The following is a 20,603-nucleotide window of genomic DNA, read 5'->3' on the forward strand; positions in this document are numbered from 1 at the left end:
GATAATAAATTCGTGCACATTGCACCCGGGGCCCTCAGCTCAATTACGCCTGTCAAACGACAATTGTATCGAATATGTCAATCACAATCGCTCGATAAAACTCGTCCTCAAAACAATAACAACTGTCACCCGTCGGTTGTTGTCCTCCGCATATGCGCTAATTATGTTTGCCATTTTTCCATCAACTCCCATCTTTCAGCAGAGTTTTGATCGCGGCCACTCCAAGGGGATCAAGTGCAATCAACCGATCAGCGAAGAAGGCGCCATAACACAAAGAAGAGGCGAACTCCCAGTCCAACATTGTCCGTGTTTGCTTCAACCCGTGGGCTCACTCACCCCCTGAAGCAGCGGTGCTAAACGCGGAGGCGCGTGCGCTCATCTACGTTCATCAGCGTTCTCGCTCGCTCGCTCGCTCGCTCACTCTCACTGTCACGGCATCCTGTCACTGGCCACCGCACAATCAAATTCACCAACGCCACGATCAATCACATTCCGCCAGCCGATCAAACTCGAGGCGTGCTGTTGCTGTTGCTGTTGTTGTCACACTCACCAGGATGCAGACGGTGCGGGGTCACCCCGGTTGCTGATCACCACATCCTTCCTCCACGGTCGGTGTCCGGTTTCGAGTAGGCGCGCGTTTGTGACACTTCCTATTTCCGGCCGTCTGGGTGATGGGTGAAGGGGACGCACTGCTGTAACCATCTCCGCGCCCATTCCCCTTCCTCTCACCAGCCCGACACACGCCTGGTGGGGCCACCGGAAGCAGCTACGGTGCGTGCGTGTGTGTGTGTGTGTGTGCCCGTGTTTGTGTGTTATGTGCGTGTACCGTGTGGTGTCGTGTGTCGTGTGTGTGCAATCTCTCGCAGCCAGTAGACGCACGTGTTGATTGGCCCCGTTGGGCTCGGCCAGGCAAGGAAGCGGCCTCTGGGGAGCGGCAAGCGGCAAACGGCACCTGCCGCCGTCCCCACCCTCCTCCTCCAAACCCATTACCCCAATTCGTTGCACCATTGCAACGTGATCGTGGTCGAGAACGTGCGCAAGGAACGATGGCAGCGGGGTCGATCCTCGAGCAGCAGCAGCAGCAGCCACTAACACAACCATCGTTGCCCCGCTGGGCGAGGAACCGCACCGCCACCCGGTCAACCACCCGCGGCACCCGCAACGGCACCCCACAGCTGGCGGAGTGAGTCGGCGGCAGGCCAGCGGCGTGGTGTACGGGTGGGGGTGGGAGGAGGAAAAGCGCACCAAACCGGTGGGGGCGAAAAGGATTACGAGGCTCGTCCTGCCATCCGCACACAACCCCACCGCGATCGCGATCGCCCAAACACAGACTCATCAGCGTGAGTGAGTGTGTGTGTGAAAGAGAGAGAGAAAAAAAAGGAAAAGTGTGTGATAAGGCGAAGAAGGCTGCTAGCAAGGATATTAGCGAACGTTTGCAGGCACATCCCCGTGTGTGTGCGCGCGTGTGTGTCAAAAAAAAGCAAAAAGAAGAAGAAAAAAACCCCTCACTTTTGGGGTTTGAAGGAGTTGGAGTATTTGCTTTTTTTTGTTTCTCGCTCTCTCTCGCCCTCTCTCTCTCTCGCTTCTTCAATCGACTCCGGTTGTTTGGGATCCTCCGCGCGTTCCGAAACGCTCGGAACACCCGATCCAGGACCAATCCCGTGCGATCGGTTTGAATAATGGAGAGATTTCTGTCGCTGCTGTTGCTGTGCTACGCTCTACACCAGCGATTCGATGGCGTCGTTAGCGATCAGGGTAAGTCACCAACATGAAGGACATTTACGAACATTGCCAGGTACCCTTCGAAACCTGATGCAGCTGGATGGGGGATGCTTTCCGTTCGGTTTAGGGTAAATTCCGCACCACCACCGTGGCGCGTAAGTTGATCTTCATTTTCCATCCATCCATCCATCCATCCATCCATCCATCCATCCATCCATCCATTCTGTCCCTCACCGAGGGCACTCCCGAAAGAAGCCAACAACACCTGGTTGTGGGCATTTTCCACGCTTCAGTTGCCCTCCTCCTCAGCTTTCACACGCGCACGATGCGCCGGTGTCGGATCACAGGCCAGTTTCCTAAAACCTCCATTTGAAATTGATCGCCGAAGCGTTAAATGTGCGTTTCAGTTGGCAAAATCGCATTGTTTGCGTGGCCTCGGATCCCGTGGCGCCCCTTTTTTTTCGGGCAAGTAGGATCCTCTTTCGCTGGTGGTGGGTGGTGGGTGGTGTAGGGGGACTGTGCAGTAAGTTAAACAAGAAAAAAGGAAGAAAACAAAATGCACATGCAAATGTGATCCCTTCGGGGGAGCAGAAAGGGGCACACGCTCTCGAAGCATGACCAATCTTTGAGGCCAATGGGCATTATTTTCTTCTGGTTTTAGGTGCACAAAGATGCTAGCAGCAGAAGGGCATCTCTCTGCCGGTGAAAGGGAGCACATTCATAACCCCACTTTTGAGCTGCCGATCGTTTCAGTTCGCAGTGCCATAATTCCGCGCCAATGTGCTTTGGGTTGTGAGATTTATGGCATTCAGCACCGATGCTGTTGCAAAGAAACAAAAAAAAAAGCCCTCCCAGTAGAGGGAGTATTCGTCCCTTGGTATTCCCTTTGTGCGATGATGTCCCCTTTTGCTGTGTCCTTTTTGTTCACCTGAGGGAAGGACGTTCACTGGTTGCTTTTGTGTCTGGGAATGTCCCAGGTCACCAGAGGTGGTCTGTCGCGTCGGTGAACAATCACGATCGGTCCCTTCGATGGTCCGAATGTTGCAAAGAACGAATCAATGAAATGGAACGTTGGGTTTTTGTGCCGATTCATGAGCGAAGAACACCTCCAGAGCCATTGATGAGCGTTCAGACACACATCTGCCAACGCAAGTTTAAGTTGAAAAGCACGTTCCATCATTCGACGATCGCTCGAAAAAGGTCGCTTTGTTGGGTAAATGGGAGGGTGACGAATTTTTCGGATATGTGCTAATGCAATTTTCTAAACCACGAATGTTGGTTTTACCCGGCATTAGACGGACAATTTGTGTCAATTGGAAACGGCCCATACAAAGCTTTACTTCGTGAAGGGTAATTTTACAGGTAACATTGCGTGTAGAGAAAGAATGAGAGCGAGATGGAATATCTTTTTTTGAATTTAAAATGTCTTCATCAGCTGGCGAGTAGGATATGAATTCTTTCGAAGATTGGAGACAATATTCCTTTGAAGGATTTCAATTATACAAATGGTATAGTCTTCTGTCTCTTTATTATAATGCATTACGGTTAATTTATAGTATTCAGTTATATCAAACCTTGTGTGATTGTTAAGCGACTGATCTATCCAAAAAATAATTTATGGAAATGTTATTGTTTAGAGATTTATGACCACGTTTATGTTTCTTTTTTCAACACTAATAATAATAATTTAGAGTTAGGTTGGAATTGTTCGTCGCTGAAATTTTCCACTTAGTAAATAATTGTATGCTTTTGCTTCCAGTGTAAACGAAGAGTTGTCAAGCTTCATGCATTTATTGCAATTCTTGCTAAAAAATTAACGGATAATTTTTTGTAAAATAAAATAACTCACTTCACTGCCGAGTTGTTCGTGCGTTCATTATAAACTCATTAACCTTAACCGCGGTTAGGACGCGTAAATAATACAAATCTAATTACACAATCTTAAAAGGACAATGCACGGGCCACAAATTCCCAGAAGGTGTTGGCATCAAAGGGACCACGGGCTTCCGATTGTACGTCATCACATCAAAAGAGGCGTGACGGTGACTCGAAATCGGCCACGAAATTTCATCGTTAAGGAATTAAACCGTCACCGTTGGAGTGAAGATCGAAAAAGATCAAAAAAAAACTGAAGCCAAAATAAAAAAAAACTCCAGACTCGAATTAGAGAGACTTCGCGCCGTGAAGATGCTTTCGGTCTTCTTTGTTAGTGTTTGTTTTCTTCACTGCTTCTCCACCTTCCACATGCTCCTCGCGCTTCTCCGTTTGTACGAGCGCTGGAGAGAAGAAAAATCAAAGATAAAGGATTTATTTCTCGGCCTGTGCCTGATCGTGGGCGCATTTTATTTGCTCCCTCCCGAGCGTCAGAGAATGTGTGTGGGCGGAAGGGGAGTATTATCTTTCTACCCCCCCCTCCTCCCCCAAAAAAAAACGAAAAATAAAAACAAAAACGTAAACACTCACGGGAAGTTGGCCCTATTTCAGAACCTTTCCCTGGATCGTAATTAACGACCGAATGCGAGCGCCTTTTTTGTTATTGTTAGTTTTTTCGTCTCTTTTGTCCTTCTATTCTTCGGCCTTTTCTTTTTTTTTTGTGCCGCCCACACTCGCCTGGGTCCCTTTTTTGTGTGTCACGTGAGCGGAAGGGTGGGCAAAAGGTGGTGGTGGTGGTGGTGGTGGGGGAGGTGGTCCAGGAAAGGAAAACGAAAAACCCCAAGGTGCATTTGCGCCCGGACGTGCAGGAATGGTTATTTTTGGGATTTTCCAGTCCCAAAAACGCACGTACTTTGATTCTTTTCTCTCCCTCTCTCCCTCTCTCTCTCTCGCTCTCTCGCTCTCTCAATGGTTGTCTCTTGTGTCATTTCGCTCGTTTGCTTTTCCGTTGAATGAAAATGGAAAATATAATATTCCCTGGTCCCATTGTGGCGTGTTTGCCGAGTCGAGAGATTCAGGAAAATGTTCAGATTCGAACTGCTGGGGTCGGGGGTGAGATATAAATGTAATGAAATATTCAAAACCCCTCCCTGGGAACTAGCCAGAGCACCGGCACGAGGGGCAGGGGTAAGCGAAGAAGCGGTGGGGGAGAGTATTAAAATTTACAAAAATCTATATTTCAAACTCTGGCACACAAAAAAGGGCCGCATATTTGCACACACCGGCGCTATATTTAGTTTCCGATGGTTGGCGTTTTTCCTTCGAAATTTCCCGGCTTCGAAATTGCTGCCAGCATTGCACATGAAAATCAATTTCCCCCATCAGCTTTGGAACAATTTTTTGTGTGTGAAAAAAGCAGGAAAAAAAACAGAAGAAAAAACACAAACCTGCACTTGAGTCCACCTGGCGAATATCCTTGCGCTTTTCCGATCCCCCTCTAGCGCTTTTCGCAATCTCCTCCCCCCCCCAAGCACCAAAGGGGCTCAATTACGGGGTGCATTATTTCGATACTCGCGTCGAAACCAAACGAAACCCTTTCACTCGTGTCCTGATGGAGGGCAATTTTGAGAACGACATTTCTCGAGCCCCAGGACCTCGTTGAGTGGTCACTGACCTCTTTGCTCATTAGCACTCCAAGCGAGCATACCCCCCCCCACACACACACACACACACACATGCACATGCACTCGAGGTTCCTCTTAGATCCTTGACTCCACTCGAGTGCGGTATGCCCTTGTGTGGGGATTTATTTTCGGTAGCTCCTGCAAAGGACACTCGCCCCGCAAAGGACGAGCCACAAGACAACAAACCCAACTCACACACACACACACACACGCACACACCCGAAGCTCTCGTCGGTCTCTGCTTCAGATGGGTGGGTGTAAAGTCAAAAATGGGGGAGAGAGAAAAAAATAGGAAAAACCCAAAACCCCCGAAACACTCCGTGTGTGTTTGAGCATGTCCTTTTTTGTGTTTTTTATTTATTTCGCCCACTTTACATTCTGCACGCGTGTGTATGTGTGAAAGGGGGGGGGGGAAGGGGGTTGTTTAAGGGAGTGAGGGAGAGGGAGGGGGGGGGGTGCTATTAAATCAAAGGACAATGCCATCATGCTTTCGCGCTGTGTGTGTGTGGAAAATTCGTGTCGCCCAAAAGGGGAGGTGTGGGGGGGGAGGGGGTTAAGAATCAGAAAAAAAGGAAAATCATCCCCCCCCCTCTCCCTTCCTCTATTTCTGCACGTAGAGTGCAGGCTAATCAACGTTTGCAGCCCTCTCGTGGGGAAAACTCGCCGGAAAAGTGGGTGGGTGGAAAATGCGCTGGGAAATTGTGCATGTGGCAAAGTGTGTGTGTGTGTGCCTGTGTGTGGGTGTGGATTGCTTTTCTTTATTCCTCTAATCTCCTACCACCAGCCCCCCCCCTCCTCATCTCCCCCTCCGTCGCACTACTCCTTCCACTCGTCTGTTCTGCTTTTGCCTCCTTTTTGACAACGCGTGGCAGTGAAAGTGACGCACGGTGATGGTGTGCCGTTTTTCGGTCCTTTCCACACACACACACACACATACAGCTTACCCCAACCTAACCCACACCTCCGTGGGGCGCCTTGAAGGGGCTCAATTGCTGCTGCTCCAGCTTGTTGCATTATGCTCTGCGATGCACGAAAGAAGGACAGCCCTCTTCTGTGTATGAGTGTGTGCGTGTGTGTGTGTGTGTGCGTGGTGGAATTGGAGCCTCCCCAAAAATACCCGGGTCGTCGAACAGGGTGAATAACTGGCGCTGAAATGCTCCAACTCCCCGCTCTCTCTCCGAACGAGAAGAGGAGGCGATGAATTTTGATCCCGTTTTGCTTAAGAGGTGGAAGGGTTTTTTTTTCTTTTCATTTTTTCGATTCTCTTTCTTCAACTCTCGTCTCTTTTTTTTTTGGCGCACCACCTCCCTCACTGCCATTTTGGGTCAATGATTCAGTGGAGCCTTTTTTTAAGGCGTTTTCCGAGACGCAACAAAGGCACGGATGTTGGGGAGTTACAGCCAAAACGGCAGTAAAAATAAAAGTGCAACGAAAGGAGGGGCAGATCTGGGGACCAAAACTAAAAAAAAAAAAAATAAATAAAAATAAAAACCAAAAGAAAAGAAGCTCTTTCTCGAGTGCTTGCATAGCGAAGGTTTCCTTTTTTCCCTGCATCATTTCAGTCGCATGCGTCTCGATGTCGTCTTCTCTCTCTCTCTCTCTCACACAGTCTTTCTCGCTTGGAGGGTTGTTTCGGGTTTTTTTTCTTCTTTTCTCCTCTTTGGTTTGTTTCATGCGCTTTTCCATGTGCCCGGTTTTTTTTTCGTTTTGTGTCTTATCAACCCACCTTCTGCCGAACGTTCGTAGGATATGGGCCCTTGCTGGTGGAACGGTCCCCCCTTCCCCTCGTTGTGTTCTCCTCAGTAGGATGGTCATTGGGGCTCGTGTCGCATGTTGCATTTTCTTGTGTGTGTTGTGTTTGGTTGCTTACTTTTTTGATTATTGATCGCTACGATGCCCCACACGCCCGACCGATGTTTAGTAATGTTGCGTTTAAAAGCATGCAGCAAAAATTATGCATTTGGGCTATAGTAATGCATTGGGCCCAGCCTGCTGCCTGGGGGGATGTGAGCGGTGCCCTTTTTGCGTTTTGTGTTACGTAACCAAAGGGAATCTTTGTGTGTGTGTAGCCATACAATGTGTAACGTTTACTAACGCGTACAAGTGTGGTAATTATGTTTCTTGGTTTTTTTCTTCTTCTTTGAATGATGAATTTTTGATCGAAATTTTTATTCAAAATTATGCACCTTCGAATTGATGTTTCGTTTCGCAACTTCGTCCTGGGAAAACCCATCCCAAAGAGAGCTTTGCACCATGCAGCTTACACAAAGCAAAAAAAAAGAAGAAGAAAAGCTCACCAATCGTGTCTTTTTGCGAGACACAGGATCTGATGGTGTTTTATTTTTTATTTTATTTTTTTTTCCTCAAACCAGCGACGGTTTGAGAACAAACTCGCTCTCTCTTTCAGGGTGCGCGGAGTGTCACATTTTCTCGTCACCAATTGCTGACCGTCGAGTGGGTGGGTGGGGTAGGGCGGGAGGAGGCCAGCAGAGCCCCTCTTCTCTCGATTTTTCCGCTCCCTTTTTCCCATTCATTCATCAGGTCTGAAAGACGCCGCTCGAGTCTTGGGACGCGAACGAAAGCAAAACCACTTCAAACTGCGCCCAGGAGGTCCTTCTTCCCTGCCCTCCCGTTCCTTCACATCTCACCCCCCCCCATCCCCCCTCTTTGCCATCACTCCATTGCATCGTCTGGGGCTCATTTAATCATCCGGTATACACTCGCACAGGCTCCCGAAGGCGATTACACTCTCGACGGAGCAGACGGCAAAAGAAGGAAAAAAAAGGATTCCTAGCAAAAGAAAAAGAGCGAGCACGCGTGTGTGTGTGTGTGAAAGAGAGATAGAGAGAGAGAGGGAGAGTGAAGGTACGTCTCGTCGGTTTTCCAGGGCGAGATTGAGAGAGAAAAAGGGCAGAAAAACCTCCCCGTCAATGTCTCATAATCGCGCCCCAACGAATTTCCCTGCCTGGGGGTGGCGTGCCTGGGGGGGGGGGGGGGAACCACCTTTTCACTGCCCTTCACCATGCCCCCGAGTGAAGCGTCCGGTTCGTGTGCACCGAGAGTAGGATCAACCGTTGATTCATCGAAATTTTGTCGCATTTTTTTTTTTTTTTTGGAGTTTTTCTTCGGTGGTGTTGTTTTCTTTTTTTTTGTGTGTTCAGTTATTTTCCACACGGTCGTGCGGGGGGGGGGGGTTTCCTTGCCATCCCAAAACCCGCGCGCGCGCGCGCTTTTTCCTTCTCTTGTTGGTGAAAAGTCGTTATAATTATTTTCTGAGGATTTCTTTTTTTCTTTCCTCCGATTTTCTTTTTCCCAAGCTCAGCGCCGCCCTCCCTGATCGAAGGGAGGGGTGTCACATTTTACCGGCATCCTGACGTGTGTCTGGATGTGTGGGAAAATAATGCTCTCGCTTGTCGCGCCCTTCACGTCTCAAGCACGTCTCCCTTGCCTTTGGGAAAGCGACATTGTGTGTGTGTGTGTGTGTGTGTGTGTGTGTGTTGATTTTCACATTATTTTTCTTCCGTGCCCCGTCACAAGACTCGCGCGTGTCCGTTTGGCGAAAGGACATGAAGCTGCAGAACGCCAGGGCGCCTGATGCGTCCTCGAATCCTTTTTTTTTTTTCCTCCTCTTTTTTTGTGTGTGCCGCTTTTCCCTTTTCCACCCGCCACCACCACGCCCGCCCTCTCGCGCCTTTCTGGCTCCACTAAAAGCAATGAATAAAGGAATAAGGTGCAAATGTGGTGCTCCTCGGGGGAGCTTTGCTTCACACGTGAGCCCAGTGAAGAGGGGGAGAAGGGGGGACGACGACGACGACGACGAGGTGTCTGAAAATTGAGGTGGAAAATGTACACCCTCCCCTCGGGCGCCCTTCCTCATCCCGTCTGATGAGCTCCACGAGTGGGGGAGGTGAATGAGAAAAGTAGAAGCTGGGAAAAAAATCAAATCAAAAAGGATACACAAATGAGTGGTGTGTGTGTGTGTGTGTGTGTCGCCCGGCGGCGTGACGGTGGTGGATGGAAAATATGAAAAGGATTTTCCTCCGTAGAGAGCGCGGGAGCGTTTCGTTTTTCGTGATTTCTTTTTTTTGTCGCCTCCCCCCCCCCCCCCCCGCATCATGTGAATTTCCCGAAACTGGAGCTTGTGACCGCGTTCGTCCTTTTTTTTGTGTGTGTTGCTGTTGTTGCTGCTTCCACTTGCAGACTGTTTCGCTCGTCCTGGCGCGTTGCGGGTTGATGTGAGGTCAACGAACGAACGCAGTGACGTCGCAGTGAAAGAGTGGGTGGACATGCGATGCGTGGGGATTTGGGGGAGGGCTGAATTTTTCACGCCATCGGTTGGTGAAAATGGTGTGACACATATTTTGCGCTCTTTTTCAGCTGCGTCGTTCGTTTGCCACCCTGAGGCGCGGCTTAATGTGTCGTATAAATATCATCACCCAATTAAAAGAAAGTTAACTACCCTTTACGTGCCCTTGTAAGGGTTGATGTGGTTGGTATTAGATGTCCTTTAGCGGACGCTGCTCGACCAACTTGGTTTTTGCAAGGTGTACTGGTTGCTAAAACTTTTGTGTGTAAAATGCACTGCTGCGTATTATATCGCAAGAAGAAACAATAATTTTTGTCCTAAAATTACGACAAATTTCCATCAAACATTTATTTTACAATTTCTCAAATGTTTTAGAATATTAAACAAACCATTTATCATGTAATAAGCAATATTTCAAAAACGCTTGTGCAACTGTCCAATAGTTTGTCGTTTGTCTAATAGAAACGTTATACATTTCTTGTAAAAGAATTTAATCTATCTAAAAGCCCACAACCAACCTGTTTCCCAATCATTGCGGTTGAGCAAATCCTAAACTATTTCACACAATCCTCGTCGAAGGTGTGTTATCCTTCTGTGTATGAGTGTGTGTGCGTGTGCGTTTTATTCTCTATTCTAACTGGAAGCACGCATCCTGGAGCAAGGAACCATCATCATCATCATCATCATCGAACGGATGATTCCTTGTCTCTAGGTTCACGAGAAGAAAAAAACCATCCAGTTTATTCAACCACGCAACGCTAATGAGCACGGGTTTAAAGTTTCTCTTTATATATATATATATATATATATATATATATATATATATATATATATATATATATATATATATATATATATATATATATATATATATATATATATATATATATATATATATATATATACACATATATATATATATATATATATATATATATATATATATTTTTTTTTTTTTTCCCTCCGTTCGACCACGAGTACCCATCCGCTCGAGCTATGGAGTACAAAATTAAAAAGATAATAAAATAGCACCATCCGACCGGCATTTACCACGCGGAAATTAAAATAACGCATCATCGACTGTCGCATCGGCATCATTAGCGGGCAAAAGCGCACTACCTACTGGCGTTATTGTAGACAAAGAAAGAGTTGGAAGGGGAAACAAAATTAATGCAGGAAAATTTCCAACAAAAGACGCCCCCAGATCCCGGCTCGTCGTGGCGTACGTAGTCTTCTCCCCCTATTCAGAGCAAGAGCATATCCCTGAGCCTGATGTAAAGCAAAGTTACATTCGTTCGATGAAGCTGGAGCCAGCTAAGAGGCACACGCGGGCTTTTAATAAATTCTCTAAATGACCCGCATGGGCTAAAGGGCACATGCACATGCATCCTGGATGTGCGATTCGTCATCATACGCAGGATGCAAACCTTTAAAAAAAATAAAGAAGGCCGATTTTAAAGCTTCTTTAAAAAGAGGAACAGCTTGTCGTGCATTTTCGAGCACGTGAAACGGTGCGCTGTAATAAAACCCTCCTTTCCGGTTGCACGTGTTTGGTTAACAATTGGTTCGTAAAAATCACACCACACCTCACGCGGGAAAGGGTCTCGTTTCCTTTTTTGATGACTTCCGATGCGGAAAATAACAAAAACAAAAATAATTCCTAACATTTCGCAGGCGCGCGCGGCATCGCATATTCGTGCCGTGTCTGCTTTCGATACGCATCAAAATTCAAAATTGTCCCCGTTACACGCGCGCGCGCGTGATTCGTTTGCGCGAGCCATGCACATTGTTCGGTGTTTTAATGTTGCGTGTTTTTTTTTCTCTCTCTTTTTTTCTTTCACAGTCGTATTGCTGGACACCACGAAGGAGGCGACGCTGGAGTGGACCCGATACCCTTATGGACCGCAGGCGCAAACGCCCGGCGTGAGTATTTAGCTTTCTTTCGTTTTTGGGCCGTTTTTTCGACATCCGAGGCATTTTTGGGACGTCCGGCAAGCTGTACACGAAGCGTCGGAGGTGTTGCTCGAGCCGCAAAACCGATCACGGCTTTCCGAGCGGCATTCCTTCAGATGCTTGGCGATTAAAAATGCCAACCGCCACAGGGTCTTATGGAAATGTGGCGTTTTTTTTTATATGCGTGCAAAAAGAGGTTTGCGAATCATAAAAGCTTGAAAGTGGTTGAGGGGGTAGGGGATAATAATAAAGATTCCATTCCGGCATGCTCCACCCGCTGGCCGGATCGTCGTTAGTCATCGCGGTCGCGGTTATGGTAAATTTCTAAATTAGCTTCTTAATTTGGATTCGCGTCCCCTCGCACGCCATGGTCGAGGATATGCAAATTTTCATCACTAAAAACCTTACAAATGGCGAGTCAAAATGTCTCTTTTTGCGACGGTCGGTGTGTCCCTCGGATCAAGCAGCCAGGAAAAAAAAAAGGCTTATATATATCAAATTAACGTCACCACGGTGAAACGCTCAATGCGTGCGATTATGCGAGGATTTTCGCTTCGTTGTATGTGTGTTTGTGTGGCCCACATACACCGGCTTCCAACTGGAGGCTTCGGTCACGCGCACCATTGCTGCTGCTAGCGCGAGATGCAATAGAGGTGCAATAAACGATACCAAGTGGAACGAAAAGCCTCTCAAAAAGGAACCTGGCAGGTTTTTAAGGTCGCTTCTCATACATCGGACTACCAAGACGCGGACCCACACCAAAGCCGATCATCCGGATGATGAGACGACGGACCGGCGAGCGCGTGTCCATAAAAACTCAAATTAGAAGCAATAAAATATTCGAATAAAGTCCACAACCACCGAAGAACTGGAGAAACCCTGGACCTCCCAAAATGTTCCAGCTTTGCCCGCGGAAGATGCGAAGCCACAAAACAGGCGAACCGCGAGGAGGATGTCTGTCGCACGCAGGCATCATTAGCTCACCCGGAGGCGGCTTTAATTTGAGCGTCCGACGCCAGCGGCAACTTTCGAGTGTGCCTTCGTTTGAGGAACTGTCGTCCCGGAGCGCGTCCGCTTGGGGAGTCTGCAGAGGTTTCCCAGGCGCGCAGACAACAGCGGGTTCCTGGAGTCCAACAGGTGCAGTGGGGTTTGTCTCGAGCCACAAACCAACCCACTCGCCGCGCACACACAATCCTCGCGTTTGGTTGCTCTCGGTTCGATTAATAGCTTTAGCCCCGGAGTTAGGCATCCGTATAGATGGATGATACCGCGAGACTGCTTCTACCGAACGCGCAGGAAAATGAGAAGAAGTACCGGTCGGCTTTTATTGGTACGCGGACGGAATGGTACACATCTTCCACAAACCTGTTTGCTCTCGCTCGTGGTACGAATCAAGAAGTAGTGTCTCGTTTGGAGGTCGAGATCTTGGTGTGCGCGCATCGCGTCCGTTCGTGGTGAGAGCTTCATCACTAAAAAACCCGGCTGGAATCTAATTCTGGAGGCTCTCTGGAGGACGTATAGATGACAAATGTCTTAATTTATGCCTCGGTTGAATGCCGACAAAGGCACGCTTCGGATTGCTGCGGGTTTTCCGAACCGGCGCTGTGAATGGGTGACCTCAAAATCGAAAATATGTTGCTATTTGGAGATAATTCGTAAAGACGTCCATAGCGCTTCGGTTGATCCGGTGTTTTAAGCAATAGATGCCGATGAGGGTTATTTATCATGTGCTTTATTGCTCCTAGTGCAACTTCTAGCATCCCCGCTATAGTCGGCACATGAAGCGAAGAATTGCAGGCATTAAATTGATAAGACAAAACCATCGCTCGGCGGTGGGCTGGTTTAAAGTGAGCCATTAATTCATCACCAACGAAGTCATTAATGGGCTTGCTTGGTGCTTGGGACATCTCGGAATCGGATATTAAGTAGATCCAATTAGAACAGAACACCCCTACAATGGAGGTGGAATGTGAATCTTGCGAGAATAATCAATAGAAGAACTGAATTATCCCCAGCTGGTTAAGTAGAAGGAAGTAATGAAAAACTAACCCCATCTTTTCAGATGCGTAGGGTGTTAATTTAGTGTTTGTTAATTTGGCAGCAGCTCGTGCAGGCGAGAGCCCTCTTGAAGATCTTTATAACTATTGTCTAATGAATGTTCGTTTTTCTTCCGTTTTCTCTCGCCACAGTGGGTAGAGGAGTCATTCACCAACTTCGTGAAGGGCATCAACTGGCGCAGCTACGTGGTGTGTGATGTCGCATACAACAACGTTAACAACTGGCTGTGGTCACCGTTCATCGACCGCGGTCCCGCAAATCGCCTTTACATCGAGATCCACTTCACGATCCGTGACTGTTCGCTGTTCCCGGGCAATGCGCTCTCGTGTAAGGAAACGTTCAGCCTGCTGTTCTACGAGTTCGATGCGGCTACTCGCGAGCCACCACCGTGGCAACCTGAGAGCTACAAGCTGATCGGGCGTATCGCGGCCGGCGAGGGTCGCTTCAACCAGAACTCGGACGTGGACATTAACGTCGAGGTTAAGAGCATCGCCGTTACGAAGAAGGGCGTGTATTTCGCGTTCCGTGATCAGGGCGCCTGCATCAGCGTGCTGGCGGTGAAGGTGTACTACATCACCTGCCCGGCAGTTACTGTCAACTTCGCGCACTTTAACGAAACACCGACTGGGCGCGAGGTGACCATCATCGAGCAGCAGATGGGCGTGTGTGTGGAGAACGCTGAGGCGTATGAACCTCCGACTTACCTCTGCAAGGGTGACGGCAAGTGGACGATCCTAACGGGTGGATGTCGGTGTAAGGTCGGGTACGAACCGGATGCGGAGAAGCAGACATGTAACGTCTGCCCAGTGGGCAAGTTCCGGTCGGTTGAAGTACGCACCTGCACGATCTGTCCGCTTAATTCTAAGACCAACAAGGTCGGATCGCCATTCTGTCCGTGCCTGAGCGGACACTATCGACATCCGCGTGATGGCAAACACATGCCGTGTTATAAGCCGCCAGGACCACCGACGAATCTGACGTTGCTGTTCATCGACCAGACAAGCGCGATCCTTTCGTGGAACGCACCCCAGCGAGCCGCAGATGAGCAGCTCGATAGCAAGTACCGCAGTGACATCGTGTTCCGTGTGCGGTGTGCTGCCTGCACGTCAAACGTTGTGTTTAACCCGTCCAGTGAGACGTTTAACGACACCAAGCTTACACTGACAAATCTCGAACCGGTCACCACGTACACGGTGCAGGTACACTCGCAACACGGTGTTTCGTATCCCATCGTAGGACCGGATGGTGCGGGACCTCTTGGGGCGGCCGGTTACGAAAATGGTAGTACGGCAGTGAGCGGTGGCTATCACCCTACCGAACCACCGATGGTGGTGGTGAATGTGCGGTCTGGATCCGCGGCTGGATCATCATCCGATCTGGACGACATTAAGACGGAGTTTGCTGAGATCACGTTCACCACCGAGTCGGCCATCTTGAGCACGGTGTTTAACGTGAAGTAAGTCACGGCAGACACGTCCTCTGGCAGGCACACTGTACAGTCATCCTTTCGTTGCTTTCACCTTCCAGAGTGGTGCAGATCACGAACAAGGAAGTCGATCTGGTGTGGGATAAGCCGATCCACAGCGACTCACCGATCGAGTACTACGAGGTGCGGTGGTTCCCGAAATCTGAGGTGGACGCCATGAACAAGTCCGTGCTGAGCACGAAGGAATCGAAGGTACACATCGGTGAGCTGCTGGAGAACACTGAGTACGGCTTCCAGGTGCGCTGCAAGACGCTCAATGGCTGGGGCACCTTCAGCAACATCGTCTACGCTCAGACGCATCAAAGTGTCAGTCCAGGTACGTGTATCTAGCGGTAGAGTTAGCTATCAGGGCTAAAAACCGAGTCACCAATCGCTTTCTCTCTTGCCACAGTGTACGACGACTCCTTCCAGATGCGCATCGTAGCCGGTACTACTGTTACCGTCGTGTTCATCCTGGTACTGGGTAGGTATCGCCTTTGCGCCCTAAACCACTTCAATCACACCAAGACTTTACGCTTCATTTTGTGTGCCTTTTTAGTGATTGTCATCACAGTGGTGTTCCTGCGATCGAAAAATCATGACGAGATTGATAAGAAAACGAACAACCATTTACCACTGCCGCTGGATTACGCCAGCAACGAAGGTATTGTACCGTTTGCGTCGGATGTTGGTGGATTCACAACTCTTTCCATCGCTTCCTTCGAACACCTTTTCGAATCCCATGTCCTACCCAGCTTCCTCTGTTACTGCACGACGACAACACACCACATTTCGGCGTCCCATTCTTTTGCCATATGCGGATCGAATGTGTGGGAGTGTGTCTTTGCATGAATCGTGACCCTTTAATGGTCCAAAAGGTGGTACTTCGAATGATCCTAAATCTCTCGAAGTAAGTAAGGATGGTAAATCCTTTCCTACAACACCACTGGAAAAGGGGGCTTGTATCATGTGCCCGTGACTAGTGCAAAAGACCATGCCTCTCCTCTTGCTCCTTCCTGCTTTCTGCTCCCACCGAACCGTTGTCCTTCATGTGTGTGTGTTTCCTTGGATTGCTAGCTCACCATCGGCGGAGTCGCATATTAGCTCACTCCTTCACGGAGAGAGTAACTTTATACACTTACTCAACGAACGATACGCAACCTGAACTCGATATACAATCATCTTGTCTCTCGCTCTTTCTCTTTCTCTCTTTTTTCTCTTATCGTTGCAATTTGGCATTACAATATTGAACGAAAAATTTCGAACACAAAATTATTCATCAACCCCCCCTACAACCAAATCACAAAAGGACTCGTAGTCACCTATAGTAAGTGTTAAAGTTTGCGCTCAATATTTGCGCCACCTTGCCCAGTTCTCGTATCCTTACGTTCAGATAGTTTTCTCTCTATTTTCTTGTTTTTGTTGTCGCGCGTGCTCGAACGTAATGCTTTCATTGTCTAGCTGATAGGTAGAGCAATAGGCGTCTTAAACTTTTGTTTCAATAGATCACTCTTTGTAGGGTAGTCCTCTTGGTTGGTTTAATTTCAGGACATTTCAGCAATGTTTGTCGAAAGTTTCTTACTGGAAAGCATCCATAAGACGTCCTTTATTGTCTTGTTTGTCTCGTTTTTATTTGCTCTAGCAGATTCTCTCTCTTTCTCTCTCTCTCTATTTCTCTTTACTTGATCAATCTTTCTTGTACATTAGCGTTTATGTACTCACTTTAGCGTTCTTCTCAAAGCATATGTTTGCAATTGTCATCTTTTATCTAGATTTACATTCGTATGTGTGTGTTTGTTATCTTGCTCGCTCTGCTCTTATCTAGTATTCAATATCGATACATGTTTTGTTGTGAATTGATTTTTATCCACATTCTTCCCTCGTCCCTGCTGTACACGTTTTAATTATGCTATTTATGTTTTTATACGTGCGCTTTTCAACACTCTTAGTTCACGCAATGGACACGACCCCGATAGTCAAAACGATGAAAAGCAATGGTAATATTCGATTTAATAACTTTTTTATCTAAGTTATTTGTATTCTCATATCCTATCTACCTTTCCGTGGCGTTGGGTCTTTTCATTCGATTTATAAACACTTTTTTTTTCGCAAAAGCAGCTCAAGACCAACCTTAATCTTAAACCTTCCCAAATCACAGCAGGCTCTGCTGTGTGCTACGGGTCTCTGGTGTTCTGTTTCGAACGTTGCAATGGTAGTTGGTTAACATCTTTTGCGCTTCAATGGAAAACTGAATTCGAAAACTCGAGGTTTTAAAACGCACAGTAACTTGCATATCGGGTCAGCGGTAGTTTAGCTTGGTTGTCAGTAAAAGACGTGTATCTTCTTTTCCGTTGTTGCCTGTGTTTGCCGCTAGTATGCTCATGCTCTTTCGCTTTTCTGGGGCGCGCGTGTAATATGCAATTTTGCGCGTTAAAAAGTCACCTTTCTAACGTTCCTCCTTTTCCTTCCAAAGCCCATCTATGCTCACTCCTTTTGCCCATCTACCACTATTTCCTAGTGTTTGATTGACTGTATAATCCTCCAATTGTGGCTCCTTCTAAAGTCCTATAGCAAAGAAACAATAGAAAATTACGAAACGCTTTGTAACTAATTTGCTTTCTTTATTTTTCTTTTTTTTCTTTTCACCTATATTTTCTGGCTGCCCTCGTATGATTTTGCTACATATATTACACCTGCTACGTTCTTTTAAAACAAAACTCGCTCACAATTGCTCTTTGCTGGGGTGCTGTTTCTTGCTCGCTTTTTTTTCTACGCCCGTTACAAAACGTTATACTAATTCAAATTCAAACACCTTGTGCAAATCAATGCATGCTGTTACCGTTTTCCATTTGTGTCGTAACGCAATCGATTAAATTGTATCCTTCACGTGCGTGCGAATTGGATTCTCCATCGTAATCAACGTCTAATCCTCGTGACAAAATTAATATGTACGTTAAAACCGACACTCAAATGGTAAAATGCCTAACGTATGCATCCGTCGTGCTGATTCGTATTTGATTTGCGGAATTTCGTATGCTTTTATTCATCTGCTCTTTTCCTAAACATCGTTGCTCCTTACTTGCGTGGTGCGACCGATTCCGGTCTGGCACTGGACATCACAATACTTTATGTTGCACTGCTTTGCTGTGGCTTACGGTTTTGGCTTTTGTGTTTTGTGTAAATGGTACTCTTGGTGCTTTTTTTGTTGTTGGGTGTGGTGGTGTTACTTTGCCTATGAATACCGGCAAATGGGTTCGGGCTTTGATTTTGCGTTAAATGCGCCTAAAAAAGGTGGTTCTTACGGGTATTACCGACCACGTCGTAATAATTTTGCAGTGACCACGCCGCTGTTTGGCACCAGCCGGAGCTACGTCGATCCGCACACGTACGAGGATCCGAATCAAGCGATCCGTGAGTTCGCCCGGGAGATCGACGCCAGTTACATCACGATCGAGGCCATTATTGGTAGGTGTTGTGAGGCGCTCTTCCCGTACCTCTTTTTCTACAACTTCTACAACTCCACCGTCGATTGCAGGTGGCGGTGAGTTCGGGGACGTTTGCCGCGGCCGGTTGAAAGTACCCCCGAACTTCGTGCAGGAGATAGATGTCGCGATCAAGACGCTCAAGCCGGGTTCGTCCGAGAAAGCCCGGTGTGACTTTCTCACGGAAGCCTCCATCATGGGACAGTTCGAGCACCCGAACGTCATCTTCCTGCAGGGTGTGGTGACACGCTCGAACCCAGTCATGATCATCACCGAGTACATGGAGAACGGCAGTCTCGACACGTTCCTGCGTGCGAACGACGGCAAGTTCCAGACGATTCAGCTGATTGGGATGCTGCGGGGAATCGCCGCCGGCATGACCTATCTGAGCGACATGAACTACGTCCATCGGGATCTTGCAGCCCGCAACGTGCTGGTCAACTCGCTGCTGGTGTGCAAAATCGCCGACTTTGGGTTATCGCGTGAGATCGAGAACGCAAGCGATGCTTACACGACGCGGGTAAGCAAACGTCAGGATGCACTGGAAGGAATCACACACCAGGACAACACTTTCATATAAACGATATATATATTTTAGGGAGGAAAGATCCCGGTGCGCTGGACCGCTCCGGAAGCGATCGCGTTCCGTAAGTTCACGTCCGCCTCGGACGTGTGGTCGTACGGAGTGGTGCTGTGGGAAGTGATGTCGTTCGGCGAGCGACCGTACTGGAACTGGTCCAACCAGGATGTGATCAAGAGCATCGAGAAGGGTTACCGGCTGCCGGCACCAATGGATTGTCCGGAAGCGCTGTACCAGCTGATGCTCGACTGTTGGCAAAAGCAGCGCACGCACCGGCCAACGTTCGCCAGCATCACGCAAACGCTCGATAACTTGGCGCGGCAACCGCAGGTTTTGCTAACCACACGCAACTCACCCGACAATCCGGTGGCCCGTATGGGCTCTGCCGGTATCAACGATGACCTCACGCAGGATATGCTTGCGGCGACCGGTGGTGGTGTCGTTGGCGTTGTTGGTGGCAGCTCCCAGCAGCAGCAGCAGCAACAGCGAGCCGCGATGATGATGGGAGGTGGCAGCGGAACGAGCGAACGTGTCCTGAACAACGCTAGCAGTATGGCGAACGTACCGGGAGCGATGGGAACTCTCGGTTCGACTGTGGGCGGGTTAAGCAACACCGGCACGATGTCTGGAACGGGTAATCCCGGTATCTTCATCAGCACCGATCTGTGGTTGGAGGCTATCAAGATGTCACGCTACTCACAGCACTTCAAGGAGGCTGGTCTCGTGACGGCACAACAGGTTAGTACCTCTCGTGATGCTCCGTGGCATTATGTCACCATCTGATGAATTCTCTCTTCTCGGACAGCTCTCGCGGCTAACTGCTCAACAGCTCTCGGACATGGGCATCACCCTGGTAGGCCACCAGAAGAAGATACTTCACCAGGCCCGACAGATCGATACCATCATCTAAACGCGAGCGATGCCGCGTTCCGCGCTTCCACTAGACCATTTCATTCCGTACGGCATGTGAGAACACACGCGAACACATCCACACCCTGGCTAATAATCGATCCGAAGGATTCACCTGTCGGATCAACACTAGGTCCGGAGAGAGCCGGACCCTCCAGATCAGCTTCTACACCGTCTATCCTGAACCAGATTGTAAACGCCATCGAGCGACCATCGAGGGCTGGAAGAATGCAGCGGGCATTTCTTCGGCCAAATAGAGATTTAATTTTTGCATCCGTATGTTGAGATATTCGCTCAACATCCCCAGCACATTTCCAGTACGCATTTATTTTACTCATATTTACTTGCTGCACTCGCGCTGATGTGTGGCCGGTTTCGTCCAACTCGCAAACAGGAAGAGATTTTATCTACATGATCATTATCATCATCCTCATCATCATCATTATCCATAATACGTAGAGTTACGCAATATCTCGTTACGGTTAAGTTCTGTTTAAGATTCGAAAAGCTCTCCTCGTACGTTCTCAGTGAACTTATGTTACTTAAGCGTTGGTATTTTCTTTTAAAAATC

General features: G+C 48.2%; 1 protein-coding gene across 1 annotated transcript; it reads left to right on the forward strand.

The window, feature by feature from the left end:
• The first annotated feature begins 1,679 nt into the window (after positions 1-1,679).
• Positions 1,680-20,033, forward strand: LOC128729325 (ephrin type-A receptor 3). Its single transcript, XM_053822998.1, has 11 exons — positions 1,680-1,755; positions 11,429-11,508; positions 13,728-15,052; positions 15,124-15,398; positions 15,474-15,545; positions 15,621-15,725; positions 17,011-17,058; positions 18,398-18,526; positions 18,597-19,063; positions 19,142-19,861; positions 19,929-20,033. Exons 1-11 carry the CDS (start codon positions 1,680-1,682, stop codon positions 20,031-20,033), a joined length of 3,402 nt encoding a protein of 1,133 aa, XP_053678973.1.
• The last annotated feature ends 570 nt before the right edge of the window (positions 20,034-20,603 follow it).

This window comes from Anopheles nili, chromosome X (genome assembly GCF_943737925.1).
Source record: "Anopheles nili chromosome X, idAnoNiliSN_F5_01, whole genome shotgun sequence".
NCBI lineage: Eukaryota > Metazoa > Arthropoda > Insecta > Diptera > Culicidae > Anopheles > Anopheles nili.

Coding starts and splice junctions, on each gene's coding strand:
- LOC128729325 (XM_053822998.1), top strand. CDS start 1,680: ATGGAGAGATTTCTGTCGCTGCTGTTGCTGTGCTACGCTCTACACCAG. Junction 15,546..15,620: donor CGTGTTCATCCTGGTACTGG/GTAGGTATCGCC, acceptor GTGCCTTTTTAG/TGATTGTCATCACAGTGGTG. Junction 18,527..18,596: donor CACGATCGAGGCCATTATTG/GTAGGTGTTGTG, acceptor CGTCGATTGCAG/GTGGCGGTGAGTTCGGGGAC.